The sequence below is a fragment of the Fundulus heteroclitus genome, chromosome 2, assembly GCF_011125445.2.
Source record: "Fundulus heteroclitus isolate FHET01 chromosome 2, MU-UCD_Fhet_4.1, whole genome shotgun sequence".
NCBI lineage: Eukaryota > Metazoa > Chordata > Actinopteri > Cyprinodontiformes > Fundulidae > Fundulus > Fundulus heteroclitus.
The window spans coordinates 33,992,473-34,020,304 of NC_046362.1; the positions used below are offsets into that span (position 1 = coordinate 33,992,473).

The 27,832-nt window shown below is 40.9% G+C and overlaps 1 protein-coding gene across 1 annotated transcript; it reads right to left on the minus strand.

Annotated features, from left to right (window-relative positions):
- Positions 1-53: 53 nt before the first annotated feature.
- aars1 (alanyl-tRNA synthetase 1) lies at positions 54-27,753 on the minus strand. The gene is made up of 20 exons (XM_036125881.1): positions 27,625-27,753; positions 22,903-23,060; positions 22,626-22,814; positions 21,477-21,622; positions 18,298-18,489; positions 18,045-18,189; positions 15,983-16,128; positions 15,791-15,899; positions 13,026-13,176; positions 11,688-11,812; positions 11,107-11,251; positions 10,849-11,027; positions 7,970-8,083; positions 7,672-7,878; positions 6,371-6,555; positions 4,626-4,734; positions 2,460-2,573; positions 2,173-2,379; positions 1,969-2,082; positions 54-927 (listed from the first exon to the last, which is right to left on the minus strand). The coding sequence occupies exons 2-20, from the start codon at positions 23,044-23,046 to the stop codon at positions 748-750; spliced, it is 2,901 nt and encodes a 966-aa protein (XP_035981774.1). The 5' UTR covers positions 23,047-23,060; positions 27,625-27,753; the 3' UTR covers positions 54-747.
- Positions 27,754-27,832: the final 79 nt, after the last annotated feature.

Consider the following 27,832-nt stretch of genomic DNA (forward strand, 5'->3'; position numbering starts at 1 on the left):
GAAATAAATTGCACTGCTGTGTGATGGCACATGAACTGAAACAGTAGATTTGGGGCTTTTACCAGTCAGATTTATTCCATCATTATTTCTGTAAGACAAAGCACCTACGATGATTAGACACTCTAAATGTCAGTAGGGTGTTCACAAAGACAGGTTACCAATCATTTTACACAGATATCATTAAACCTTTTACATAGAAGCAATAAACAGATGATGGATGTTTGCTATGTTACAGCACTAAGCACTCCAATTAATCCCGATTTGGATCATATAAAACTTTGAACCAGCAGAGGATGGAGAGTGTAAACTGAAAACTTGTTTGACAATCAGGATGATGGTGTAAGTTCAATTCAATTTTTAAGTGTCTCAGAGAAGTACAAAGGAGGACAAACAGGCGATTACACAGAATGGGCGGATCGTCAGGAGCTGGGCCAGAGAAAAATGAGGTGGAAAGTGGCGATTTAGTGACTCTGCCTGAGATGCACAGCACTAGCAGGAGGCTGAAGCCAACATTTCTTTTCCCTTCTCAGTTAAACATGCAATTAAGTAATAGAGACACATCTCCTTCCAGGTAAAAGTGCATGACAAGATGTTTTATATTCAAGCTGTGTCCAGACTGAATAAATACCAGTGGCTCGTTTTCTGCTGGCGGAGCTTCAGTGGTCATCTGTTTGTTAGTTTACTTTCTGACCTACACGGAGAAGAAAAGAGGAAAACAAAGCTGCAATCTCTCCTGCTCCATTCCTCTCAGTTCTCTCCCAATTTCAGTTTAGCAAACTCGTTCGCCATCTGTAGCGCCTCCTGCAGGGACTGCGTGTTCTTGCCCGTGGCCTGCGCTGACATGTCCTTGCCACCGCCTTTCCCGTCCAGCAGGGGGCACAATTCCTGAACCCACTCACTAGCCTTCAGACCGCGGTTGGCCACGTCCTGCAGAACAAAAGAGAGGGTGAGTCTCACTACAAGACCTGTTCAAAAAGTCCCCAATTATTTCCTATTTCCTTTCTGTAGTCCCAACATTCCTGTAATCTTTAAAGTTGCCAGGAACAACAGTTCCACACGTGGCTTTGAGATTTTTCATGTTTACAAAGGACTTTTGGCAGCTTTTTCATTCAGGTTTTGGTCCACTGCCTGATCCTTGTTTCCCCACAACCGTCTTGGTATATAAAGGCTGTCAAACAGCTAAAATCTATAAAAGTGTGTCTGCACTAAGTTATGGACATTCTAAATTAGCATTAATAAATCAAGGTGAGCTATGCTAAACTAAGCTAATCAACTTCCGATATGCTAAACTAAGCTAATCAACTTCCGATATGCTAAACTAAGCTAATCAACTTCAGATATGCTATACTAAGCTAATATTAATCAAGCTAAGGTAACATCATGTTAGCTAAGGTAGCCAAAACTAAGCTAAGATAAATTAAGCTAACATAAGATCACGTTAGCTAAAGAAGGAAATACAGTGGCCGCATAACAGACGGCGTAAGGTAAACCGAGACTCGACTATTATTACTTTTGGAGGTAAACTTTGACACAGGATGTTGTTTTCCCTTTCATTTTCTGCCAAACAGAAGCATATACACGTCTGAAATTAAGATCTTAAATGTAATTTCCGCATGCATTTTGCTTAAATTTTTTTGTAAATTTATTGAAAAAAGCAAGGCTAAGATAGACTAAGCTAGGGTAGGATAGTTTTAGCGAAGCCAAACTAAACTAAGATAAATGTAATTAATATAAGCTAAAATTAGATAAACATGCAAAGACAATTAGCCATCAACTCATGCAGGAGCAAAACTGCTTTTTTCCGTCAAACAATTTTTTTCCCCCACAGGTTCAGCAATAGATATAAAGAAATTCTGTCTTTCTGTTGGTTATAAAAACACTTAAGATCCACTTTAAAGCGTTTGATACAAAGATATGAGGACAGGCGAGGGATTTGTGAGCAGCGCAGCACGAATGAGTCTCTCGTACCTGAGGAACTTGGCATAGACAGGTGATCTTGCCAGCATCAGGGTCAACGGTGAAGAGCATGGCGGCAGTCTGCGGGGACTGACTCTTTAGCAGCTTCAGAGACTCATTCAGAGCCTAAAGAATAAGAAAAGATACATTTTTGCACGTTTCTCTAAAGTAAGGGAAAGAAACTGCAAGACAAAAGACGTCAGTTTGGCTCGGTACCTTTGCTGAGGCTCCGGTTTCCATCTCCATGATGAGCAGCGGCTGGTTGGGGTTGTTTTCGATCACCTCCTTCGTCTTCTCGAGAACTCTCTTCTGGATGTCCGCTTTGTAGCTGCGGTCCAGATCATCCATGGTCTTCTTCAGAGACTTCAGGGTTTCCCTCATCTCATCCTTCTGCCACTGAGAGATCACGGCAGTGCCTATAGACTGCAGAGGACACAGGGGACGTTTATACGGAAGCACCCAGAGCAGCCGTGAAGCTCCTCCAGCTTAAAAAAACAGTCTACCTCGGTCATGTCGGCGATCTCCTTCTGCACGTCCTTGTTCGGTGCCGTCTGCTGTTTCACCTTGTCTCCGAGAGCGGACAGAGACTGAAGCAGGGCATCGGCTTTACGGTGGGCCTGGAGGAAAGCAAGGAGATGGAATCAAACAAGGAGAAAGAACAAGAGATAGAAAAGCAGATGAGGAAAATAGGAGGAAGGAAGATCAGACGAAAAAGATTCTGTGTTCTTCATCGTCTAGGGAGAATTGGAAAAACTGCCTTTTTTCGAACTTCAGCCTTGTTAACGTTTACCGTATTTTTCGGACCATAAGGTGCACTAAATATTATTCCCAAGAGTGTAAGGCAAGGCAAAGCAAGGCAAGGCAAATTTATTTATATAGCACAATTCAGTACAAGACAATACAAAGTGCTTTACATGATTAAGATATAGCAAAATAATAAAATGTAGATAGAAAATAGAATAAAAGCAAGTAGGGATAGAATGTAGTAACAAAAAAGAACATTAAAAACAGTAAAACTGTTTAACTAGAACAGTCAAAGGCAATTTTAAACAGATGTGTTTTTAATCTTGATTTAAAGGAACTCAGGCTTTCTGCACTTTTACAGTTTTCTGGAAGTTTGTTCCAGATAAGTGGAACATAGGAACTAAATGCTGCTTCTCCATGTTTAGTTCTGGTTCTAGGTATGCAGAGAAGGCTGGAGCCAGAAGACCTTAATGGTCTGGAGGGTTGATACACTGATAACAAGTCTGTGATGTATTTAGGTGTAATATCACTCCTCCATGTCCACAGCTCTCCATCCTCTCTGTCAGGAGGACAGAGTAGCTGGACTACACTGCCCTGTTTCTAACATAAAGGCCAGAATAAACGTAACTTTTACATTTAATTAACTTACAAGGTTTATTGTTCCTAGCGCGTACTCAGGGCTGCCTAAAGGCTCCCACATACTCAGGCGTACTGTGAGCTTGGCGGACTCTCCCCGGACGTTTTACCCTTCATAGTCGAGCGTACTGTTGCCTACAATTCCCAGACTTCCTGCCTGATAGGGTTATAATAAATAACCCCTTAGTATCCTACAAAGAAAACCACACAAACACAAGTTTAGGCTGTCCTGCAGGATAGGGCAGAGGAAACCAAACGGAGAAGTTCCCTCCCTGACAGTCTGGGATCATCTGCGCTGAGCCACCTCTTTTTTTTCTGCCGTTATTATGAAACGTCAAAGAAGGGACAGGAGGGGTCATGAGTTTATAACATGGGGGTTTGCACACAAATAGGGGAGCAAGTTTGTTGGGGGTGGTGATCAGTCACCTGCAACACTCACAGCTGGATAAGGCAAGGCATTCCTTATCTGGGAGAACCATTTGTTCTCCCTGTTTGAAGTTAAAAACAACAGAACACCCCTGAAGGCCAACTCTTAAAACAAACCAAATGCCTGTAACTTAATAAAAAATAAAATGATTACATTCACATTTCTCCAACACTGCCAGTGGGACAAAGCGGTGGAACGGATGGTAAAATGTGTGATTAGCTAGCTGAGCACCTAGAGCCGTTTCTTTTCCAGCAGGCTCCCACTTTAGAAACATAGAAACAGTTTGAAGTGAAGACTTCTGGCCTCCGAGAAGTTTATAGTTTGACACGTACCTGTACGCACGGACCTCCACAGAGTGAACTACACCAGAGTATGTGGGGGGCCTTTACATGAATGCACTTCTAGTTTAGACATTACAGTCAGGCAGTCTGGTAGACAGCTCAGGGGTCCTATCAGGTAGTGACACAGTGTACCGTAATGCTCTGAATATCTATTGAGCGGAGCGGCTTTGTTGCTAACCAAAGTCGTACTTACAGATTTTTGAGCGTATTGTACCACATAAAATCAGTCAGTAAGCACAACTTTAATCGTATATAAGGCGTACCATCAATGTTTGAAAAGATTTATGTACTTTAAGTGTGCCTTATAGTCTCAAGAATACGGTAATCAATGCAACAAAAAAATAAAAAAATCTGACCTTTTGCTTTTTTTCGAAGTCCTTTTTTTAATCATTTCTTTCAATTTAATGAAAAATTTGCCAATCAGCAGCTAAACCAAGTAAATGAGCTGTTTCTATGAGAGTCTGGGTGTTTTGTGCAAAGAGCTGGAAGCTCTACGGCGCGTTGGTTGTGCTCGCTCTGACCTTCTGGGCCTCAGCTCCCGTCACAGCCACGATGCGGCGGATGCCCTTAGCGATGGCCTCCTCTGAGACTATGACAAACGGCGCAGCATGACTCGAGTTCTGTAGATGGCTGCGGATAACGGAGAGACAGCAATACATTACTGATGGTGCTAAAGATAAAACAGGACAGCAGAGAGGCACAAACAACAGCGGTGGGAACATACACGGGTCTGTGAAGGAGATTTGGCACACATGGAACATGTTTAGGCTAAATACAGCAGCTGTTGTTGGCATTTATGGAAACTGAAATGGGTAAAAAAAAAATTGTACTGAACTGTTTACAGGCACCTATGGAGCTGCTGTCAGACAACCCAATAACCTTCTATCCTTAAATCTCATTAGAATTTAATTTTACAGACTGACAATCTAAGCTAAACAGAAAACAGTATCCATTAGCTTTGTATGAAAATCAAAGTTAACCTGACCTTTCTATCCCTGAAGTAGTTAAAAAACAAAAAAAAAAAACTTTAAAGAGCCTCATTCATTCTCAGTTTGTCATGTTTTAACCAGAGAAGACAAAGCTGATGAAGCACACATTCAGTGGAGGCAACTATAATTATTATTATTGGAATAAATGGCTGCCGAGTCATTGGTTGCTAGGTGGACTCCTGCTTGTATGGCGTGATGATGAAGACGGGCTGTGGGCTTTAGCTCAATATACTAATCTTTCTTTGACAAAAAAGTAACTTTAAAAAGTTTATAGGCAAGAAGTTAATTATATTAACCCTTAATATCTGCTCGGTTTGTTGAAATATTATATAGATTTTTTAAAAAGCTCGCATCGTTGGCCTCTCTCCCAGCACATTGGTTTCAAACTCCTGCTGGCTTGAAGAAATAATTCAAATATCAAACGTGAATGTTTGGTTAGTTCATTTTCATCGTCATTATTATTAGCCACATATACATTCATTTAAGTTTTGCTCAGAGTTATAGGGTTAGTGTTTAAGTTTGAATAATGTTTTCCTGATAAATTGCACAAATGGTATTTCTCATCAGTGCGTTTTGTTTAGTGATATTTTTCAACATTAAATTAAACATTTGGCTGATTAATGAATTAGAACATAAAATATGAATTAGCAACACTTTAAATAAAAGAGTGTGAGCCATAATAAATACGTAAAGGGGAAAATAAAAACCCTGTACAGTCAATTACAGAGGAAACAGGATTATTTTGGTTGTTAGGCAGCAGGAGTAACGTTAAGGTAAGGGCAAGGACAGCCTTTGGTATGTGCGTAGTTTTGCTCTTTCTGTACTTTAACCTCTTGATTTCTTTTGCATTCTTTTTTTTTTTTTTTTGGATTTTGTTTGTATTTTTTTACCCGGTTTTTCTTTGTGCTGCGAATATTTGAGTTTTCCTGATTGCTCAGCAGAAGTTTTGGTTGCAGGTTCAAATGCACGAACCTTCGCAGACCCAGAAGCCAAAGAGCAGCAGCTGAAATTCAGCCTCATCACAATAAATGGAACGATGCTGCCACCTCCTGGACCAAAGAGGTACCAGCTTCACATCCAGCTGTGGTTTGCCTGTGAATTATTTTGCTGATTTCCAATAACAATAAAAGTCTCCGTTTAAAAAGAAACATCTCAAGGTTTCAAATAAACTAGACGGGAAGAACCGCAACCTACAAAGATCACCGGGCCGGGCGTTTCTCTGTGTCGGACCAACAAATGTTCTGAACAGGTCGAACTGAATCGTGCTCGGTACTCACGTTCCCCCGCAGAACTCGATGGAGGTAAGGGATCCGGCCGGACTGTTGGGGTCGTCAAGCAGCTCCTGGACCGGGATACCGATGGAAACGACTCGGACCGGGTCAGGGTAGGTCTCGTCGAATACAGCACGCAGACCCTGGATAGCCTTGGCTTCTGCCAGCGGAGCCTCCATGGCATAGACGGGCTGCATGGTTCAGATCGTTAAACACAAACTAAATTAAAATATTTTAATACAATAATTCACAACTGCTTTGGATAAAAAGCACTGTTTTTGCACCAAATAATGAAGCAGATTAGACATTTCATTTGAAACGTGGTAATCTTCTCCACATAGGTTTGCACTTGTAATGACGATGAACTCGAACTACAAGCAACTTCGGAGCGGAGCTGGACGGCGGAGCTGCGGATGTAGCAGGCGTTGCTTTTCGGGGACACGTCCAAGCACAGAGGTTTAGTCTCAGGGTAAAATAAACAGATTCCAGGGATTAAAGTTCTGGGCTGCATGGTTGAAACGTGCTGAAAATATTTCTAACCGAACCTTTGTCAAAAACAAATTTACTAAACGGCAATGATTCTGTTTAACCTTCCTTAGCTTAGTCTATTATGTTTAATCGCTTCTTAGGCTAACTTACGTTTGTCTGTTTATGTTAGGCTGGCCTACCTAAGCCTGAGTTTACTGAGCTAAATGAATCTAAAATTAGCTTTATTAACTACATTTAAGACCATATTAGCTTGGTTAGTTTTAGTCACCTAAACTTCTGTTTATACCTAAACTTAAAGTTATCTATATAATGTTTTTCTCGCTCTATTTCTATAAAATATATTTATTTTGTACTTTTATTTTGTTTGCTTTTGTTCCAAATGTTTAAAAAAAAAAGAAACCAGTCAGTGATCATTATTTGTTTTTTGTTTTTACCCCCCTTTGTTTGATTAAAAAATAAGTAGCGATAATGGGACCGATAAAACATCAACTCGATAAGGAGTATTGTTAAGGATTTAGCGATACTACAACTTCTACTTATTTTTTTACTAATACACTTAACGATATGCAGGGAAGTAGTCAAATACTAACAATCATATTTCAATATATATTTTGGAAATTCATTGCATAGTTAATCTCGATCCCCACTTCATTTTCTAGTGTCTGTAAATGAAGCTGCACGTGTAAAAATCAGGAGAATAATGAAGCGAAACTACTTGAAAGAGAACAAAATGAAAGGATAAATAGTGTAAGTTGAATCAGGACTTTTTGCTCCAACATCTCCATTATTACACTGTAAAGTCTCGTCTTTTCACCAACCTTAGCGTCTTTTATCATGGCACAAGCGATCTCCTCAGTGCGGCGGACCTCTCCTGTGCTCAGAGCTCCTTTAGCTGTGAAGTCGAAGCGCAGGCGATCCGGAGCAACCAGCGAGCCCCTCTGATCGGCCTCCCCCAGAACGCCGCGCAGGGCGAAGTTTAAGATGTGAGTGGCCGTGTGGTTGCTCATGATTGGCCGTCTGCGAGCCTGGAAATACGTTGGCGTTTGCTCTTAGATGTAGAAACGTGAACGTGAGAAGGACTGAGAAAAAGATGAGCGTAGGAACCCGGGTTTTCACCTCGTCTACGTGCAGAGTGACTCGGTCGCCGACTCTCAGGGTTCCATAGACGGTTCCGATGTGGAGAACGTAGCCTCCTCGCACCTGCGTATTCTTCACTGTGAACTCCATCCTCTGCAAGACAACAAAGAGAGAAAGGTGGAACAAATAAAAAAGCTTTTTGGAAATAAGAAACCAGTGTTCTACTTGAGGCTCTGGTGTTTAAAGCTATGATGAAATCACTGCAGTCAATGTCTGCGTTAAAGTGTTTTACATGAACAATGTCCTTAATGTAAATTGTAATTCTTTTTTTCTTCTCTCGTAGAAGAGGTATTGTATCTCAATGGGATTAATCTGGTTAAATAAAGGCTAAATATTAAAAAAGGAGACTTTTTAAAATTTTAATCAGCAGGACTTAAAAGAAAACTGGAAATAATATGAGAATTTCAACCATATCTCAGGTAGAGATCAGAGATTAGAACCTGCCGATATTTTTAGTTAAACCTAAACACTAATATCTGGGTCAAACACATAACAAAAAAGAATCCTACCTATGAAATGCATGAAAACTAAGACCTCCTATGATTTGTGGTCTATAAAAGCATCACCAGCAACATGCCTTCTCGTGCACCTTTTTGAATTTAGTAAAAATCAGAGTAAGGTTTAGGATATACTACTAAATGCAGGAAAAAAAGTTTAATACTTTTATTTTCTACCAGATTCACAACTGCATCAAATAACCTGCAGCACATTTTCTCCTCTTAAGAAAATAAAAAACTGTCGAAATCAGAGTCAACTCCTCAGACCTCAAAGAAACAGAAATCGGCATCAGTCAGTAAAAGCCTAATCAGTTCAACATTAATTTTCATTTTTCCTTCCACCCAAACTGAGATGTTTCACCTGTGGCTGTAAATTTAAATATTTTTTTTCCTTTTTTTAATATATACTGGCTGCTCTTTAACAGCAATTTCAGGAGCAATTTCCACCTAAAATTAAATCTGCTATAAATCAAGTAGAGCTCCAAAGTTATAAAGTGTAAATGTAAATTTTTTTTGTGTGAAGATTATTTTTAAAGTGGAACCATTATTGCAAATGTCACCATGTCTGATTTGTAGGTGACTAAACAAAGAAAGAAAAAAACGTTTGTTTTTTTTTTTCGGATTGCCCAAATATCTTTCAAAATAAACACCACAAAACGACACAAATTTGAAAATATATGAGAAGCTTCAGACTTTGTATATCCACATCTTGACTATAACTGCAGGAAATCCGGACTGAATCAGTTGAAGCACATTTGTTTTAGTAGGCAGTGTGGTAGACGGAACCTCAGATATTTATTTTATTTAAATATGCGAAAAATTAGCCAAATGTCTTTTTCACCTTATAAAATACACCGTATAAAAAGGGCAGCATATAAAGTGCTGATCTCCATAGGACTGCTTCTGCACACGATGGGGCCTTTGGTAATAAGATGTACCCTGTGTTTCATTAAAATATCCCATTGTATAAGTGAATAAAGTGAAGAGAAAAGCCGTAAATCATGGCTCATATCTTTTTAAAAAGCTACAGTGGTCTGTCTGCTCCTCTGCATCGCTATGGTGATAAAGGTTGAAAGAGGGGAAAAAAAAACAGCGCTGCAGAAAGTTGCATTGTTAATTGTTAACTTTATCTTGAGCTGCAGCTCGAGATAAAGTGCGTCACTGTGCGAACAGCAGCAGTGACTTGCAGTTGTATAAGCTTTGTTACACAGTGGGATTATTTCACCACCACAGCTGGGACAAAGACGTGCCGCATCTTGTTTAAAAAAAAGCAGGACTCTAGTTTTTAAATGACAGTGACCCTAGGTGATATATTAAAGAATTATTTTTGTTCTTTGACAATGTATTTTGGGAAAAACTGGTTAGTTTTAAACTAAGAGCAACATATATGCTCGTGCTCTGTTCTCACATAAAACTGAGAACCATGTGTTATTTTCTTATAACTTGTTTTAACTTGTGATGGGAACCTATGAATGTGTTGTGGGAAAGACTTATTGCTTATATTTGCTGTATTCTGAGTTTGCAATATTATTTTGCTTCACACACTGCTGAGATGCCGGGAACGATTTTTGTTTTGGAAACGTGTTTTGGAAACGGGACGAACAGATCACATGGGAGAGAGAACTGGCCACTCTCGCTCCCATCTGATACTTTGTTTATTGGTATAAAAAGGAGGGAACCGCCTTCAAACGATGAATTCTGCCGTGGGTTGTGTGGACGCCCGGGTAGCGTGGATTGTGCTCTAACCGGACTGACCGACTTCCCAGTCCTATACCATGGTAAGAGATGGAACGTCACGCCTGTTTGAAAGCTTGTCGGCTTTGATGCTTGCTACTTTGCGTGTGTGAAGAGCTTGCTGTTTGTGTTGCTGTATTCTGTGGGGAATAATAAATATGGGCGCTATTATCCTAATAGAAACAGTGTTTGTGTTCTTATTTGTGTCTTGCCGATCTCTTCCGAACCTGAATAAAAATTTCATAATACACTAGGGGGGGGTGGAGTTAAGCATGTCTGCGCAGCAAAAGCATATTTTTGAGAGACTTAGCAATGTTTGATACAGTTAAGTGGCATTTAGTGTGTTTAAAATGATGTAAAACAAAAAGTATTTGTAGAGAAAAAATTGGGACTTTTTTTTAATAAATATTAAAGCCTCCTCCCTCCTTGCAGTTATTTAGGAAAGGAAAAAAAATGTGACCTTTTCTGACCTACTTTTAAAGGTGATAGTACAGCCGTGGCTCTGCCCAGCCCGAAATCGAGCCCAACAGACTTAAAAGGTTAAAGCGATTAGTCAGCCATGTTTACCAGGTCAACATTTATTGCATTTGTAGCTTCTGTGGAGTTTGGTGTCTTTGTGGAACCTACATCCTCTGAGCTGTCGTCCTCCCGCAGCATGTAGCCCTCGTCGAACGTCTGCCCGCCCTGCTCTGCGTAGAAGGACGTCTGGTCGAGCAGCACGCCGCACTCCTGACCTGTAATCACCTCCTCGCAGAAGGCGCGGTCACGCCGCAAAGCCAGAACCGTGGCGGAGGCCGGCTGAAACTCTGAACACGATGGAAATGAAGCCGTCAGTGACTCTGAATGCAGTGCAGAGCTCAACCGTGCAGACGGGGAGTCACCGACCGTAGCTCCCGTTATCCTCTGAGGTGTATCTGTATTTGGGGGAGTCGTCTGTGGCGGGAATCTGCTTGTTCCTCAGCTCCTCGATGGCGTAGATGTCCAGCATGATGTGGTCCTCGCCTCCAGCTCCTTTACCCTGAGACTTCAACTAAAAACATGACGTGTAACAGATTTGACTCCCGAGTCCAAGCTCACACACAAATCAGGCAGAGGATGTGGTTTATAGTAGAAGATTTAAGTAAATTATTGATATCAATTGGCTTTAAATGATACAAATGGTCCTAGAGCTGCTAGCTCTGCTAAAACACACAGGTAATGGTTAAACTTAAAGGCTATGAAAGACGCAGCACCACCACGTACAAAGTTTAGCAGCCTGGCAGTGTCATCCTATAATCTGAAGCCGCAGCTGTAAAGAAAAGACTCTGGGGGATGAACACAATGCAGAAAAGCAGATTTATCTAAACTGCAAATGCACGGATCCTGATTCTAACCTACAGAGCAGCTCTGCAGAACGCTGACTCAACATAAAACTGACCCCAGAGGAGGCTGCTCAGAACTAAAATGCTCAAAGGCGTCGTCCTCACCTGTGCAGCTTTCTTCTCCTCCTCGAAGGCGGCCAGGTCCACCTGCATGCCCTTCTCCTCCGCGATGAGCGAGGTCAAGTCCAGAGGGAAACCGTACGTGTCGTACAGCAGCCATGCTGTGTCTCCTGGGGACGCATCCCAAAGAGACGACGACGGGTTAAAATGTAGGAGAGGAGCACGTCTGAAGCTGCTTTTGTTGTACAGTGGGTGACAAAAGCATTAATGAAATAAAGATTTGGTTTCATTATTGCCTACAATGTGAAAAGAAAGGAAGTTTTGCACCTTCTAATTCATGCTACAACCTCTGAATTAGCTTTTTTTTTTCATTATTATTGTGAAACAACTGACTAACATCCAGGTAATGGGATCTGAAGAATGTTTATGTGATGCAAACCTGCTCCAAGTTGAAGGAGAAACTGCTGATGAACCGCAGAAGTTCGTAATTTTTCTAACATATTGGTAAATAAACTGGCCATTTCTTCACAGTATCAAAAGGGTAGGGAATAAAAAAAAGAAGGTAAATATTGGTTATCGGCCTTAACAGCAAGATTAATATCAGCTCAAATTTTCATATCAGTACATCCTTATGACAAAAGTCTCCCTTTATCTTTTCCTCTGGCATATCTTCCATGAAGCCGAGCTCTGCCCCTGTTAGTTCGCTCCATCGGGGTTTAATTGGCCTCTGTAGCGGTTTCTACTTTCTAATAACTAAACTACTTTCTAATATTTAATAATGCTCCTTTGGATATTCAGGATGCTGTTTCTTTAACCCCAGACTGATCTGTGCTCCTCCTCAGCTTTGACTCATGTACCGTCCTTCCTGCTTAGAGAGGAATTCACACCGTTTCCACTGTTTATTACTGTTGACTTTACATCAATACTGCTTGCCATACAGGATGATTGACTCAAAAATCCACCATTATAAAACTTCACAGTTGGATTATTGAGTCCTACATTGTACCATAGGACAGAATATACTTATCTGTGGGATTTGATCAGTGCTGAAACGTTCAAACGGCTCTTTAAATGAATTCTATATTTCTGTCACTCAGCAGCAGAAAGTGGGAATAAATGACCTGCATGTGGCTCAGAAGAGCTCCTTTTTTCTTTTTAAACACAGCCCTCATGTTGAAACTCTGATTTCAGCAGCGATTCAATATAAAACAAATAATTTAAAATTATCTTTTCTGCAGTTTAAAAGGCTCGGTTAAGGGCTGCCTGGTGGCATTAAAAGAAAAAGAGGGGTGGTGTAAGGAGGGAAGAGAAAAAGGAGAAACAGGAACCATAAAGGAAAGAAAAACATTTCTCTAAATTTTACATCTAAACACAGGAACTCACCGGGGATCGTCTTCCCGTCTCCCAGACTCATAATCTTCCTGTCGAGGATGCGGCGCCCCCTGCTGAGTGTTTTGAGGAACTGTGCTTCCTCCTCGTTGATGATGTCCTTCACCATCTCTGGGTCTTTCTTCAACTCTGGGAAGGCGTCGCCCTGCAGATTTATCACAGACGGATAGAGAAGAAGTTAAAGAGTTAAAAACTGGAGGTAAGCAAGTTTGGACAGAAAGCTTCAATGAGACCGTTTTCCATTTTAGAGATAACAAGACTTAGTTATTAGTTATAATTTATTATTGACATTGTTTCTCCTACCATTCAACAAGTGAAGTTCAGGGCATGTAGTGAATTATTATACGTCTGTGCGTGTTCACGGTTAATTTTATTAAAATTAGCCTTTCTTTCAGAATGTAACCGTGCCAAGTCGATACAATTTAAGATTTTGCATAGAATTCATATATCCCCTAACCGCAGATTTCAATCCCACTTTATCACCAATGTGTCTTAAATGTAAAACAGAAATTGGAACATTAATTCATTGTCTTTGGTCATGCCATAAGTTACAAAGATATTGGTCTAATATCTTAACTGAAATTGAAAAGATATTAGGACTGAGGCTACAGATGGACCTAATGTCTCGTATTCTAGGCTTCCAGCAAGATATGTTCTGTTAAAAAAATCAGAGACTGTTTTGTATTCTTACATATGCAGCTTGGAAGAATATTTTATTGCAGTGGATAAATAATAGGGACCCAACTGTTAAAGGCTGGCATAAGGTGCTTTTTGAGTTGATACCCTTGGAATATTTAACATGTATGATACACTCCAAATCGAAACAATTTTTATAAAGTATGACCCGAATGTATCAGCCATTTTGTTAAAAAGGATTTCCTGCAAATTCATAAAGGAAGACATGCTGTTGTACTTTTTCTATTTTTATTTTTTCCTCCATATATGGAACTGTATATGTGTAGCTGAGCTTCTTTCTTCTTTTGTTTGTTTGTTTGTTTGGTGGTTTGTTTAAGCCATTGCATATTGGATATTTGTCTACTTGCTGTCAAATTGAAAATGAATAAACATATTCTTAAAAAAAAAAAAAAAAAAAAAAAAAAATTGCCTTTCCAAATAGTGCCATATTGCATCCTGAGCCGTTTCTGTCTCTAGGCTCCCTCATAATAAGGCGGACATGACGACCGGTAAGTGCAGAGCTTAATTTTACGAGCGCGTACGCGACGTCACCATAAACTGCTCGGCGGGAAAAAAGTTTTCCAGGCAGGTGCGACTCACAGGCTCCTGCAGCCTTTCTGCACCACGGACTGACAGGTGTGCTGTGGGAAATGTAGGAGTTTGTCACAAGAAGTAGTCAATAAGCGCGCTGGACAATGTTGTTTAAAGTGTCCGCAATGCACGGTGCCCGGTGTGCAGCCGCCTTTAACGTTTCTCCTAAGCTAGTCGCTCCTTTACTTCTCAGAGTCCCCTGCATTCGCACGCAGGTAAACTCACATTCCCGCAGCTTCAGCACTGTGTCTGTTTGGGTTTCCCGGGGCTCCTCTGTTCTCTTCCCTCAGGTGGGGAGGCAGCTTTCCCTGTGTTGGTTCCTCCTGAGCACCTTTAAACGGTGGGTCCCTTCAGGTGTCTGGGGTTCTGGTTCCCCTGGCGTCTGCCTCGGTGCTCTGGGGGTCTTTGGCTCCTCACAACCACTATTGAGCTTTTTTCTCATGGATAAACCTCACAGACACAAACGCACTCTCACAAACACCTACAGGTGCTTACAGATTCACTTCTATACAAAAAAAAAAAAACCCTATTATCATCTTTAGCTGTCACTTTATACAGCATTATTTAATACGACATGTATATTCTTCAGAGATGGTATCAAGATGTTGGTTGTTTGTACCTGTAATACTTTAACGGCTGGATCTGCTGTTCTTTTTATCTCCCTCTTTGCAGGTGTAGAAGCAGACTCAGAGGATGCTATCTTGCTCTCTGCTTATTTTCTATTTATTTCACCTTTTCTGCCTTTTAGCATTTCGTCACATCTTTTTCTCTACTAACTTTCTGTTTTTGTGTCCATTGACTCCGCTTGCTTGCTTGGAGCCCCAGCTGAGTAGATACTAAAAAAAAAAAAAGCTAGTACGCAGCACCAGTACCTAACGGATTACCCTAAAAACAGAATCAAGTCAAGCCGAGTGGATGTTACTGGAAAAGGAAGCGCGTTGTTTTCAGGCACGACTGACTGCTGAAGGTCAGAAACACACAGGATGCCTCTTAGATACCTCTGCATACCTAGAACCAGAACTAAACAAGGAGAAGCAGCATTTAGTTCCTATGCTCCACTTATCTGGAACAAACTTCCAGAAAACTGTAAAAGTGCTGAAAGCCTGAGTTCCTTTAAATCAAGATTAAAAACACATTTGTTTAGGATTGCCTTCAACTGTTCTAGTTAACTGAATCACCACTTTTTTGTTCTATTTTCTATCTACATTTTATTCCTACTTGCTTTTATTCTGTTTTAATTTGCTATATTTTAATCATGTAAAGCACTTTGCATTGTCCCTGTACTGAATTGTGCTATATAAATAAATTTGCCTTGCCTTGCCTTAGATGGATTAGCAGGACCGCATCAGAGCGATATGGTCACATTAAGGGTCTGTATCAGGGTTTGTAGTTGTTGTACTGTGCAGCTCTCCAGCTTTTGCCACCATTTCATCCCCTCTACATCTGTACCAGACATATTTGATATAAAAGGCATAAAAAGGTGAAGCTCTCACCAGAGAATCGACCACCACGTCCACCAGGGAGGCGAAGAAGCCCCTCTTAGCTCCGAGCTTCTCGTGTGAATAGCGAACTGCACGACGCAGGATCCTCCTCAACACGTAGCTGAACAGAGACAGAAGAAACGTTACAAGCTTAAGTTTAGTTTTAGAGAAAATCCTGCAAACACAAAGTCAGTCGTCACGCACCCTCTGCCTGTGTTGTCAGGCCGCCCGCCGTCCGACAGTGAGATGGTGATGGTGCGGGCGTGGTCGGCGAGGACGCGGTACGCCATGTCGATGCCATCAGCGTCATCTGATCCCACTTTACCGGAGTAAGGTCGCGCGCCGGTACCCTGACACACAAATTATTTACTCAGTCCCAGCTTTTACTGCTAAGTTTGTGACAAAAAACAAAACAAAAACAATAACTTTGGATCCAATTTGCTCTCCATGAAGATATTTTAAGCATAAATATGTCAAACAGGGAAATATAATTATTTGCTTTGTAGACGTTTTAGTGACCCGGTGAGCTCAGTCATCACTCAGGCTACAGTTTTCCTCCTTAAACGGGTGACGTACGTATATCTGTCATAGGGCTGGACGATGTAGAAATAAAGCATATCGATAAAATAGAAATCAAATTGATCGATATCGATAATTATCAACAAATTCAATCATTTTAGGTGAAGCCCTGGCCATTTTATGCTGTTGCTTAACGACCCGTTTTCAGATACAGACACAAACACTGAATTAAAACTCAACTCTTTATTCAACCAACTTTTTTTTAAAAACTGCAAGTTTTTAAAAAAGAAAAAAAGAACGCGTGCTCTCTGAACCACAGACATCATATACGTAGACGCGTCATAGGGCGCAGGTTCGCACGTCACCGTCACCGCCATATTGTATGTGGCAGAAAAAAGTTGAGTTCTGTTATTGTGAACGTGAATCAGAAAAGATGCCTCATTCCTGTGCTGCATGGAAATGTATATTTTTTTTGTGTGTGTGTATGTGTTATGAATATAAGGATCAATTTGTTAAATCTAAACATTGTGGTCTTCATTATTTCATAAAACCGTGTCACATGTGAACCTTTTAGGAACAGACTTTTTGGGGGAGTTTTAAAGAGGTAAAATTAATAATATGAGGAAAAAAAGTCCTAGGTCAATAAAGTAAAAAAAAACAAAAAAAACAAACAAACACAAAAGTGATAATATTATGAGAAAAACGTCATATTATGAGAATTAAGAGGGAACATTTCCAGAATAGTCACAGTTTGCAGAATTATTTCACTCCTGGAGTAATAGGGCCAGGTTAGATTATTTTAAATATTTTTATTCTTTAGGAGAATAAATTCAGAATGAAGCTTAAGGGATACGAAAATAAATTTGTAATATTACAAAAAAAAAAAAATACTACGAATACAAAGTATATTCAGAGATTAAAGTTCCTCTGATACTGTTTAAGTGACTGAGTAACTGCAGATTTGCCACACTTAAGATGGCGGACGCTCTGACGCATCGCAGCATAGGCAGAACCCGCCCAATGACGCGTCTACGTATATAATATATATGATCTGAACTCTCTGAAGGGGGCGGAGCTTAGTGACGGAGCATCCCTGGGTCTGCGTTGTGATTAGTTGAGAGGATTTAATGACTGTTGTATTAATCTAAATGGCTAGAATGTAAAAGGAAGGAAAACTGTTAATCTATTGAACTTTTTATTGATCTTTTTTTCCTATCATCGATATACGATTATCGATCGATATATATTGTTATTGAATTATCGTCCAGCCCTAATCTGTCAAGGTTTTGATCCAAGATGCCCTGAAGTATTTTCTAACAATTGACTGTTAATAGCTAGTTGCAGTGTCTTAGATTTAAGCAAGGCTACGCCATTTTGTTCTTCAAAAAAAAAAAAAAAAAAAAAAGACTGTTTAAAAGAACTTAGAACCTTACGAATGGTATTTTGGAAATTAAACATCATTATAGCTAAATGGCCAAAACTGGTCCACAGCTGGAGTGAGCAGAAACTTTTCACGGCTTCAATATGAAATCCTTGACCCTAAGTTTTACAAATCCTGATTTTTTTAAAGTCTTTAAAGTCCTCTGATGAGGCAGGATGGTTCCTCTCCTGTGTTTCTGTATTTGCAGTTTGACCTGTCAGTAAGTACTACTACTACTACTACTACTACTACTACTACTACTACTACTACTACTACTACTACTACTACTAATAATAATAATAATAATAATAATAATAGTTTCTGTACCTTCTGAATGGCCTCAAAATACGGGACGAAAAGGTCGGTGTCATAGTTGGACATCTTGTTCTGGAGGACAGAGACCAGGCGTTCCAGGCCCATCCCCGTGTCGATGCTCTTCTTAGGGAGAGGTTTCAGCTCCGTCTCTGACTCTCTGTGGAAAACCTCGTTAAACTCATTTTAAAAAAAAACATTATTTCATCCCTAGTTTAGAAACACCAAAGGTCCTGCTGCTACGCACTGATCCAGTCTGGTGAGTTACCTGTTGAACTGGATGAACACCAGGTTCCAGATCTCCAGCACGTTGGGGTCGTCCATGTTCACCAGGTGAGACGCGTCCCTCCCGCCGATCCGATCGTAGTGGATCTCACTGCAGGGACCGCAGGGACCGGTGTCTCCCATCTCCCAGAAGTTATCCTTCATGCTTCCCGGCAGGATGCGAGCCTCGTCCACACTGAGGCACAGACGCACACATTAAAACATATTTCAGTTACAGGCTTTAAAGAAAAAAAAAATGGGACAACAGTTTAATATCTGCACTGCAAAAATGGATCTAAAAACAAGTAAAATGTTCTTAAAGTTAGTCTATTTGTCCTTGATTTTAGCCAGTAAATAAGATTATCTGCCAATGGAATGAGTATCTTTACCCCTAAAATAAGATAATTAGACATCCTGCACTTGAAATAGGATGATGGAGATAAATTGTTCCTATTTTAAGTGGAAAAATCTTATCCCATTGGCAAATAGTCTTATTTACCTGCTCAAATCAAGGACAAATACACTCATTTCAAGAAAGTTTTACTTGTTTTTGCAGTGTGGTTGTCTTCTAAGTTTTAAAATATATTAATATAGAAAGAAATCAGCAAAAAAAAAACAAAAAAAAAAAACGCCTGCTCCTTCCTGTCTGGCTGCAGCTAGCTAGCGGCTACCGCGCTGCTCTCAGGAGGGAAGGAAGGAAAACTAGAGACAGTCCAGTGTTGCCATTTAGCCTCTTTTTTTGCTACATTAAGCGACTTTTCAGACTTCTCTAGCGACTTTCTTTCAAAAAGCAACTTAGCAACAAGTCTAGCAGCTTTTTCTGTGATAATATTGACGTTAAGTGAATGCACCAATCCCTCTGGAGTCGCTGCTACGAGAGTTCCTGCTTCCCTCAGCGCTGTCTCACAGGCACAGCACGACTGCTGCAGCCCTAACCTGCTCCGCTTCCAGCTGCATCACGCATGCTCAAAAGTGCCGGCGATCCCGCCCTGGATTACAAAGCGGGTAATAAATATGAAGTGAATATAGTTTTTAAAGTAGTCCGTTCTATCTCTGAATCTGTTGCACTAAAATAATTCCTTGAGCGTGTGCTTCTGTTTGGTACAGTTGGTTTTATGTTGTGTGGAATGTATTAAAATTTATAAATCTTTTCATAAAAGGTCATGAGTAGATCGAAACACATTTAATCACTTTTTGTCTTAACTAAATCTTCTTTCCTACAGCCTGAGTCACAAATGTAAGGATATAATATGCAAATTAGTCGATGACCACCAGAGTTTAAGAAAGTCCTTGAGGAAAACCCTGATTGAGGCTGATATTCTGTTATTGCATACAAAATGACAATAAAGAAAGTCTAAGTCTAAGTCTCTTATAATCCTCCACCTTCTTTATCTCGGCTCCCTGTAACCTCACGGCTCCACTTGGGTCCCTCTTATTCAGACACATGGATCCCATCTTGCTATAGTTAACCTTCATTTCTCTAGAAGAATATGTATGAATACAAGTGTGGAAAAAAAAAAAGATTAACTGATTTGCCGAAATCAAACTCAATATTTCTCTAAACCAGAGAGGTGTGTAAAACTCCTGAATGGAAAAGCTCGGTCTGAACGGGTCACCAACGGGACAATGGTCCCAAACGTGCCAATAGACCCCTTGCATCTGACGTCACAGTCACGTGATCGGGGTTGCGCGCCTCCATCTTGGTGGGCAGGCTAGCCTGACAGCCCGTCTACTACATGACAAAACGGGTGATTTAGAGCGTACTTTTAGTTCGTTTATTTTTGGAATCTAAACAATGCCTACGACTTGTTGTGCTCCCGGTTGCGCAGAGAGGCATTCCAAATCGTTGGATGTACGTTTCTGTCGTTTACCGAAGGAGAAAGGACGAAGAAAGAATTGGATATTTTCAATGAAAAGAGCGCAGGCAGACCCTCCCAATGGACTGGGGGAGCCAACATACTACGAGAGAATTTGCAGTCTACACTTCATCTCCGGTAAATACAACTTAATTCTGCTCTAGTCATTGTTCTACTTAAATAGCGGCGGGGGGGAGGTGGCGATCGATACACGGGCCGGAGAAGCGGCCCGTGTAGCGATCGCTACCTCCCCTCCGCCGCTGTCTGAAGCAGCAACAGCGGCTCTCCGGCCCGTGTAGCTGTTGCTGCTCCAGACAGCGGCGGAGGGGAGGTAGCTATCGCTACACGGGCCGGAGAGCCGCCCGTGTATCTTCAGACAGCCTCCGCTGCCTCCGGCCGCGGCGGAGGCAGCAGCCGCGGAGGCAGCAGCCGCGGCGGCTCTCCGGCGGCGGAGGCAGCAGCCGCGGCGGCGGAGGCGGCTCTCCGGCCCGTGTAGAGCCGCCGCTGTCTCCGCCGCTGTCTGGAGCAGCAGCCGCTTCCTGCTGCTCCAGACAGCGGCGGCTCTCCGGCCAGTGTAACGATCGCCACCTCCCCTCCGCCCGTTCACGGGCGCTAGTACGTCTGTGTTTACGCTGCAATGTCGCCGACACCCCCACCCATTTTAACAAGACAAAAACACCAAAATAATCCGTAGTGAGTGATGTTTTTTAACCTACCGGGCGGGTCTTCCTCTCTGCTTTCTGCTGTTACACAAACATCTCTGAACATCCATCCATCCATTTTCTGACCCTCTTAATCCCTCATGGCGTCGCGGGCGTTGCTGGAGCCTTTTTCCTGATATAAAATAACTGCAGCCGTCCAGTGGTTTCAGGGGCTTTCGTGCTCTCTTGTCCGTACTGGCCTGCGTGTTTATAAAGCAGCTGTGTCGCGGTACGAAACCCTTGGCCAGCATTTCACAGACTCGCTCCGTCCCTTCAGGCTTTTGCTGTGTGGATCTGGCAATCTGATACCATCAACCATCAACGTACTCTTAAAACGATCTTGTGATACGTTATCTAAAGAAGAAAAATACATGGAGAACTAGTCATTTCGTCAAATGGCGTGCCAACCAATAAGGCCGCCACGCAAGGGGTTCTGGGTAACGGAGTCACGTGGTTGCAAGGGGTCTATTAAAGCGCTGCAATGGCCCAATAAAGACTTTAACTTGATTGGATTGCTGTGCTGAGGATTTCAGAGAGCTGCACAGAAACACATTTCTGAGAACCTCTAAAATATCCCAGAAAAGGACAAACTTTCATTTTCACTCCCACCTTAAAATCGGACTCACCCAAGATCCATCCAGATCTGCTTGCACTCCAGGTCGGGCTCCAGGCCTGCGTCAGAATTCCCCCCAAAGTAAGTGACGTACAGCCGATCGATGGGAATACCGAACTCCTGAGTCAGCAGCTCCAGAGCCATCTTACAGGCCAGATGCTGAGGACAGAGGGACAGAGGCGTGAGAATCACGTTAGTCTCCGTTAGATGGACGACTGACCTGACAATGACTAGAACAGGGGTGTCAAACATACGGCCCGCGGGCCCGTTCCGGCCCGCCGAACAATTTAGTCCGGCCCGGTGGCTAAATGCATTATCATTATTCAACAATGACTTTTTATTTTCCTTCAGTGTCCTGTCTGGTAATGTGGCAATAAGAATTGTTGTCTTAATGCCAAAAAGAGCTCATCAGATTTGACTTTCACAAGTGGAGCAGTACTGCTTTTGCCATAGTGATTTATGAATGTGAATAATTTTATTATGATTCATGCGGGGAATATCTACAAATGATATGGACACTACAATGGGAAAGTAGGAGAGGAAAGGAAGAATAAGAAGAACAAAATAAAAGGTGAAAGAAAGAGGAGATAAAAGGAAGAGAATGATACAACAATTATTGAAAAAAACATGTACTTCGTTTAATTGAAAATATGCAGTTCCTATATTGTCCACGAGGGGCGCTGTGTTTTAATCAGCAGATGGTAGCCTTGAGCTACAGATGTGAAAAATTGATTTTAAATAATTTCTTAATTTTTATCTGTCTGATGTATTTTGTCATGCAGGACCGTGTTTTTAAGTTCCAAAAAATGTGAATAAATGTTTTTCAACATTGTACAATCACTGTGATCAGTTCCTATGCATAATGCACAAGTAAATGTTTAACTGAGTAAAAGTATTGTTGAAATTGCACATACTTTTCTTAAAAACGCTGAGGTTATTCATAATATATTGTGTAAAAGTGAAATTCATTTAATATAAAAATCAACAACAAGTCCACTTTTATCAATTCTATTTAATCTTGCAATGAGTTTACTCGTGTGACCCTCTTGAGATCAGATTAAGCTGAATGCGGCCCCTAAACCAAAATGAGTTTGACACCCCTGATCTAGAAGGTGGCTTTTTCTGCTGGACGGTAGACAAAGAGAAACACGATGTTTTGTACCTTAAAATAGTCCCCGAAGGACCAGGAGCCGAGCATCTCAAAGAAGGTGTGGTGGTAGACGTCCTTCCCCACGTCGTCCAGGTCGTTGTGCTTTCCTCCGGCCCGGATGCATTTCTGGGTGTTGGCAGCGCGCCGCAGCTTGGCCATGGGGTGAGACGGGTCGATGGTGTTCAGGAAGATCGGCTTGAACTAGACGAGGAAACAAGACAGAAAGCCTGTGAGACGGTTTGGTGGCGATGTGAAAATGTCAGCATGGAGTGAAGCTGTGGGCTTCTACCTGGTTCATGCCGGCGTTGGCGAAGAGCAGCGTGGGGTCGTCCAGAGGGATGGTGGACGAGGAGTGAACGTACTGGTGCTCATAGCGCACGAAGAAGTCGATGAACCTTTGGCGAATTTGAGCTGCGCTCAAAGACGAGTCCATTCTGAATCAGCTCTCTGAGGAACAGACAGAAAGAACCTTAGAGTCCATTCTGTCGCTGTGGCAGAAAACACTTCTGGCTCAGACGCTTCCTGAATTTACCCACTTTTAGGGATGATAATACCTTTTCTGTTTTATTACTTTGCTTGTTTTTATGTTTCACTGAAGAAAAAAATTCTATTTTTTTTTTTTTTTTTTTTTTTTAAATAGAGCTGGCCGATATGGCTTAAAAATAAAATCCCAGATTTTATTTGACCAGTACCAAATTCATCGATTTTTGTTTTTTTACTTTTCATTTCATAAAAACAAATCACTGAAATTATTTTTTAATACCTTTTGATAACGCCCCATCTGGACGTTGACTAGGGCTGGGCGATATGGATTAAAAAAATAAATCTCCGATTTTATCATACCAAATCCGATTAATCGATATTTTCCTCCTTTTTGTTTCATAAAAAGAAATTAAAGAAATTATTTTAAAACCTTGCTTTTTATGTCAAGCATTTCGTCAGGGAGTTGACCTGAATTCAAAGTGCAGCTAAAAACAAGCTGTGAAACATGCTTGTAAAACAAGATGGCAGCCGTGCCATTATAAACAATGAAAATATAACAAAACATTTGCTGCTAGTGGTATTACACATTGAGCAAAAACAGGCTTCACTGCACTTGTCAACTTCAAACTAAGTTAAAAAAAAAAGTAAATAAGTAAATGAAGTACCTCGTATTATGGTAAAAAAAAAAAAAAGTTTCCACTTAACAATATTTTGACAATAATTTTGCCTAAATATATATTAAGCATCACATGCTGTTCTCTTCATGGAAACCCAATGAGAATATTGGCAAAATAAAATCCAGATTTTCCAAAAATGAAATCTTGAAGAATTGTACATTCGAATTAATCGATTAAATCGATTTATCGCCCAGCCCTAACGTTGACCTGAATTCAATGTGCAACTACTTTTGATAGAATTATTTTTACTATTTTCTACACATTTTATGTTATTTACTATGTTCATTGCATTTATCATATATATGTTTACTCTTAACTACTAAGAAGTTTTAAGGTTTTAGATACTAAAGTGTATTTCATGTGGCTGATCTCTCTTATTGTTGCAGAAGGCCTGCAGAAAGCAGAGAAATATATTGTGACGATAAGTGTTTTTCTAAATATGTTTGAAACTGTTAAGAACTCTATTCAGCCATCTGGAGTGCTTACGCATAATTGTACTGTGTGAACTGCTTGGTATTATCTCGAAGGTCACAGAGTTGTTTTGCTTATCCCTACCCCTTAGATTGACAAATGTAACCAAGGTTCCCTTTTCCTAAATTAAAAGAGGAGGCGACGGATTTGCTTCGGAGCGAATTTGGAGATCTGTATTATTAAGCATCTCCGTTCAGCTCTCCTTGCAAGATTTGACAACTAACCACACTGTTGTCTCTCCTCCTTGTGTTGTTAATGAATGTTTTAGGCATCTGAACTTGACAAATTTTAAGTTGGAAACAGGCAAAAAACCAACTGACAGGCCCCGCCACAGTAAACAATGAAAATGTTATTTTTTCAACTCAATTTTATTTATATAGCGCCAAAATGTTTGCTGCCAGTGGTATTGCACATTTAAAACCAGGCCTCACTTCACTTGTATAGCTTCAAATTAACTTAAAAAAATAAGCATATTAATAAATTAAAGCGCCTCGTCTTTGGGTGAAAGTTTCCTTTTTTAAGAGTATTTGACAATATAGTTTCCTAAACATATATATTTAATATCACATGCTATTAACAAAACAATTGGCCCTTTCAGAGCTGAAATAATACAAAGCGAAACACAACAGTGCAATGGGCAAAAGAAAAAAAAAATCTGATTTTGCTAATATTTTATCTTTAGGACATTGCAAAGGAAATAATTGATAAATTTCAATTTATCAACCAGCCCTAGTTTTTTTTAATCATTGAATTTGTTCCATGTTTGCTCAGAAGTACGTTCCAATAATGATCCTTCTTCCAAACTTCAGGAACCGTCTCCGACCTGCAGGGTATCAGCGCCTCATCGCACTTCTTTCAGAATTTCTGTCTGTGCCCAATGATTTTCTTTGATGCTACATGATGCTGAGCAAGCTCTGCACTGGCGGTGGGTGACGTGATTCTGCAGCGCCCCCCCCCCCCCTCAAGAGGAGACTGTCAGGGGTTTGCTTGACTCGCCTTCTTCTCTGCAGCTGAACCTTCCAGTCTGCAGTACTTGGTGATCCAGAAAAGGATTTCCTGCATAAGATGCAAAGCTGCAGCCTCTCTAGGCATTGCTTTAAAGCCACGAGTCAGCTGATTAGATTCATCTGGACTCTTTGTCAGCTTCACCTGGTGATAGGACCATACTGACACGGTGTTAGCCCACCGGTCTGGGCTAGCATACAGAGACAATGGGTTTCTGTTAAAAAGTAAACATTTAAAGACGATCCGTGGGACGAATTAATAGCCATCTGAACCCTCTGTACTCGTTCGTTCCAGCAGAATATTTGTTTTTACTGCGAAACATGTCACTAAACTGTAATTGCTTCTTCTATTTACGATGGTTCGTTTTTAAGGCGTGCATCTTGACTTTTAGTCCTATTGTGTTTCCTTTGACAGCGACCAACAGCAGCTCAGTAATCCAACCAGTCAGCTGAGCTTAAACAATGCCATTAGCTGCGCCTTCCATTCCGCAGCGTAAAAAAAACCAACAACACACCTGTCAATCTTCCAGTGACACTTAAAGTAGCAGTAACTTTTATTTCAGAACTACTTTTATTGTCAGGCTGGAAACTGAAACTTCTCCACAAATATCAACATCCCATGGAAGAAAATGTATCTGTCCTCTTTCTGCAAATGTTTCATGTTTGTTTCTTTATTTTAAAACCCAAAAAATAGAGATAAAAATGGTGGTTATTTAAAAATGATTATGTAACATTCGTGTCTCTAAACCTGTTTTATTTAGCTGGACTGCGGACAAAAATGACACTTTGGATTGTCAAGGTTGCACAACTGTGTTTGAGAGCATTTAATGAAAAGGATTTCACCAAAATAAGGTTGAAGGGTTTGTGCAAAATGTATCAGAAACCTTTTGAGTTGATCAAATTTTTACTCGATTAGATAAAAACAAAAATCACAAATGTTTTTGGCTTTTTTCAGACTGATTAAAATGTACTGGGGCTACATAAGCGTAACCACCGCCTGCTGTGTAACAATAAAAAGGTGTACAGATGAATTCCCTTAGGAGAAATGTGGAGAAAAGCAGGAAACCTCCCAGCAGCAGCCGGCACCCTCTGCTCTGCAGGGCCAAACAAAGCGGATGGAAAACAGCCCGCTGTCCCCATCCTGACTACAGGACCGCATGTTTATGATGGAGTGGAAATATCAAACCCGGTGTGGTTTACAGCAGGATGCAACCTGACAGAGAACATCAGGGACACATCAGGGGAGTCCACATGACAGCAGAGGGAAAACGTGCAATCTATAAATAAATAACAAATAAAAACCTCAGAAACATCAATATTTTCTGGGGTTTGGGGGCAATTTTAGGGTCCCTGCACAAATTTTTCAAAAATTTACAATTTTAATGCAACACAAAACAGGAATTTAGCTTAAATGTGAAGATTGTACAGCCTTTGAAAGCATAGAATATATTCTAAAGTTAGAAATAAATTATTTATTTCCAGAAATTTTCAAAACGTTAAAGAAATTAAAGTCCTGAAGTCAACAACGACGACATGTTCACTCAGGCAGCTTCACTAACGTCAGTGGTTTTTAAATAAAGTCCCAACACAACTCAGTGATGTAAAACAAATAAATATGGGTTGCTGCACTGAGACGCAAACAAGGATCCCAGAAATTGTCTGAACTCCCATGGAGCAAAAAATATTTTAGGTAATAAAAGACACAAAGCTGCTTAGTTTGCTGAATATTTACCTTTTCTAGACCCATAAAAAGGCAAAGATCATTTAAAAAGGAAAGGCTTTATGTGTACCAGGGCTGGAATAATATGACACATTTTTAATTGAGCTGGTTTTAACTAGGGCTGCACAAAATATGCACAATGTATTGGCCATTAAATGTGAACTAGAGGAAATTCATCCCATATGATTCTAGTATGTTGGGATTTTGTTGTTAATTTCATTTTAATGACAGAACTGGACGCCTCTGCTGCAGGCGTGCAGAATGAAACAATAAATGAATCACCAACAGTGCTGGAAAAACGAGATGGACCCATTAAACCTGCCATTTAGTTGTTTCTCATACTTTAGAGGGCAGAAAAATGTTTTAGCCCTTCCAACAGAAACAAAACTTAACAGCCAACTAGCTTACCTATATGTTTGTTATAACAGGAGTAGAAAGAAGCCGACAGTAAACTGCTTTCACTGCTTTTCTAACCAGAACAGAAGGAAGCTGACCTGACGTTAGCAAGCTAACAACTTAGTTAGCCTGACAAGCTAACTGTATTTTTCAGGCTAAACTCGGGAACTCAACGCCCAGTTGTGACAGGCAGCCTGCTCACAACCTCTTTATTACCGTGTCTCTGCGCCTGCAACACAAACACACACGATTATACTCACAGAAGTCGCTGTTGTCACAGAATGAATCGGTTTCGGCTCCCAGAATCACCGCCTTGACACACGCTGCTCGGCCAAAAGGGAAGCCTTACCACAGCGCATACGCCCATGGAGGCCGCCTATTGGTCAGAGCGCGTCCCTACGTCAGCGCTTCTCCATTCCTATTGGTCCGTGCTGCTGTCAACTGCGGACCAGCCCGCCACATCACTGG

Coding starts and splice junctions, on each gene's coding strand:
- aars1 (XM_036125881.1), bottom strand. CDS start 23,046: ATGGACTCGTCTTTGAGCGCAGCTCAAATTCGCCAAAGGTTCATCGAC. Junction 18,190..18,297: donor GTGTTCATCCAGTTCAACAG/GTAACTCACCAG, acceptor GGTTTTCCACAG/AGAGTCAGAGACGGAGCTGA. Junction 2,380..2,459: donor AGATCGCCGACATGACCGAG/GTAGACTGTTTT, acceptor TGTCCTCTGCAG/TCTATAGGCACTGCCGTGAT.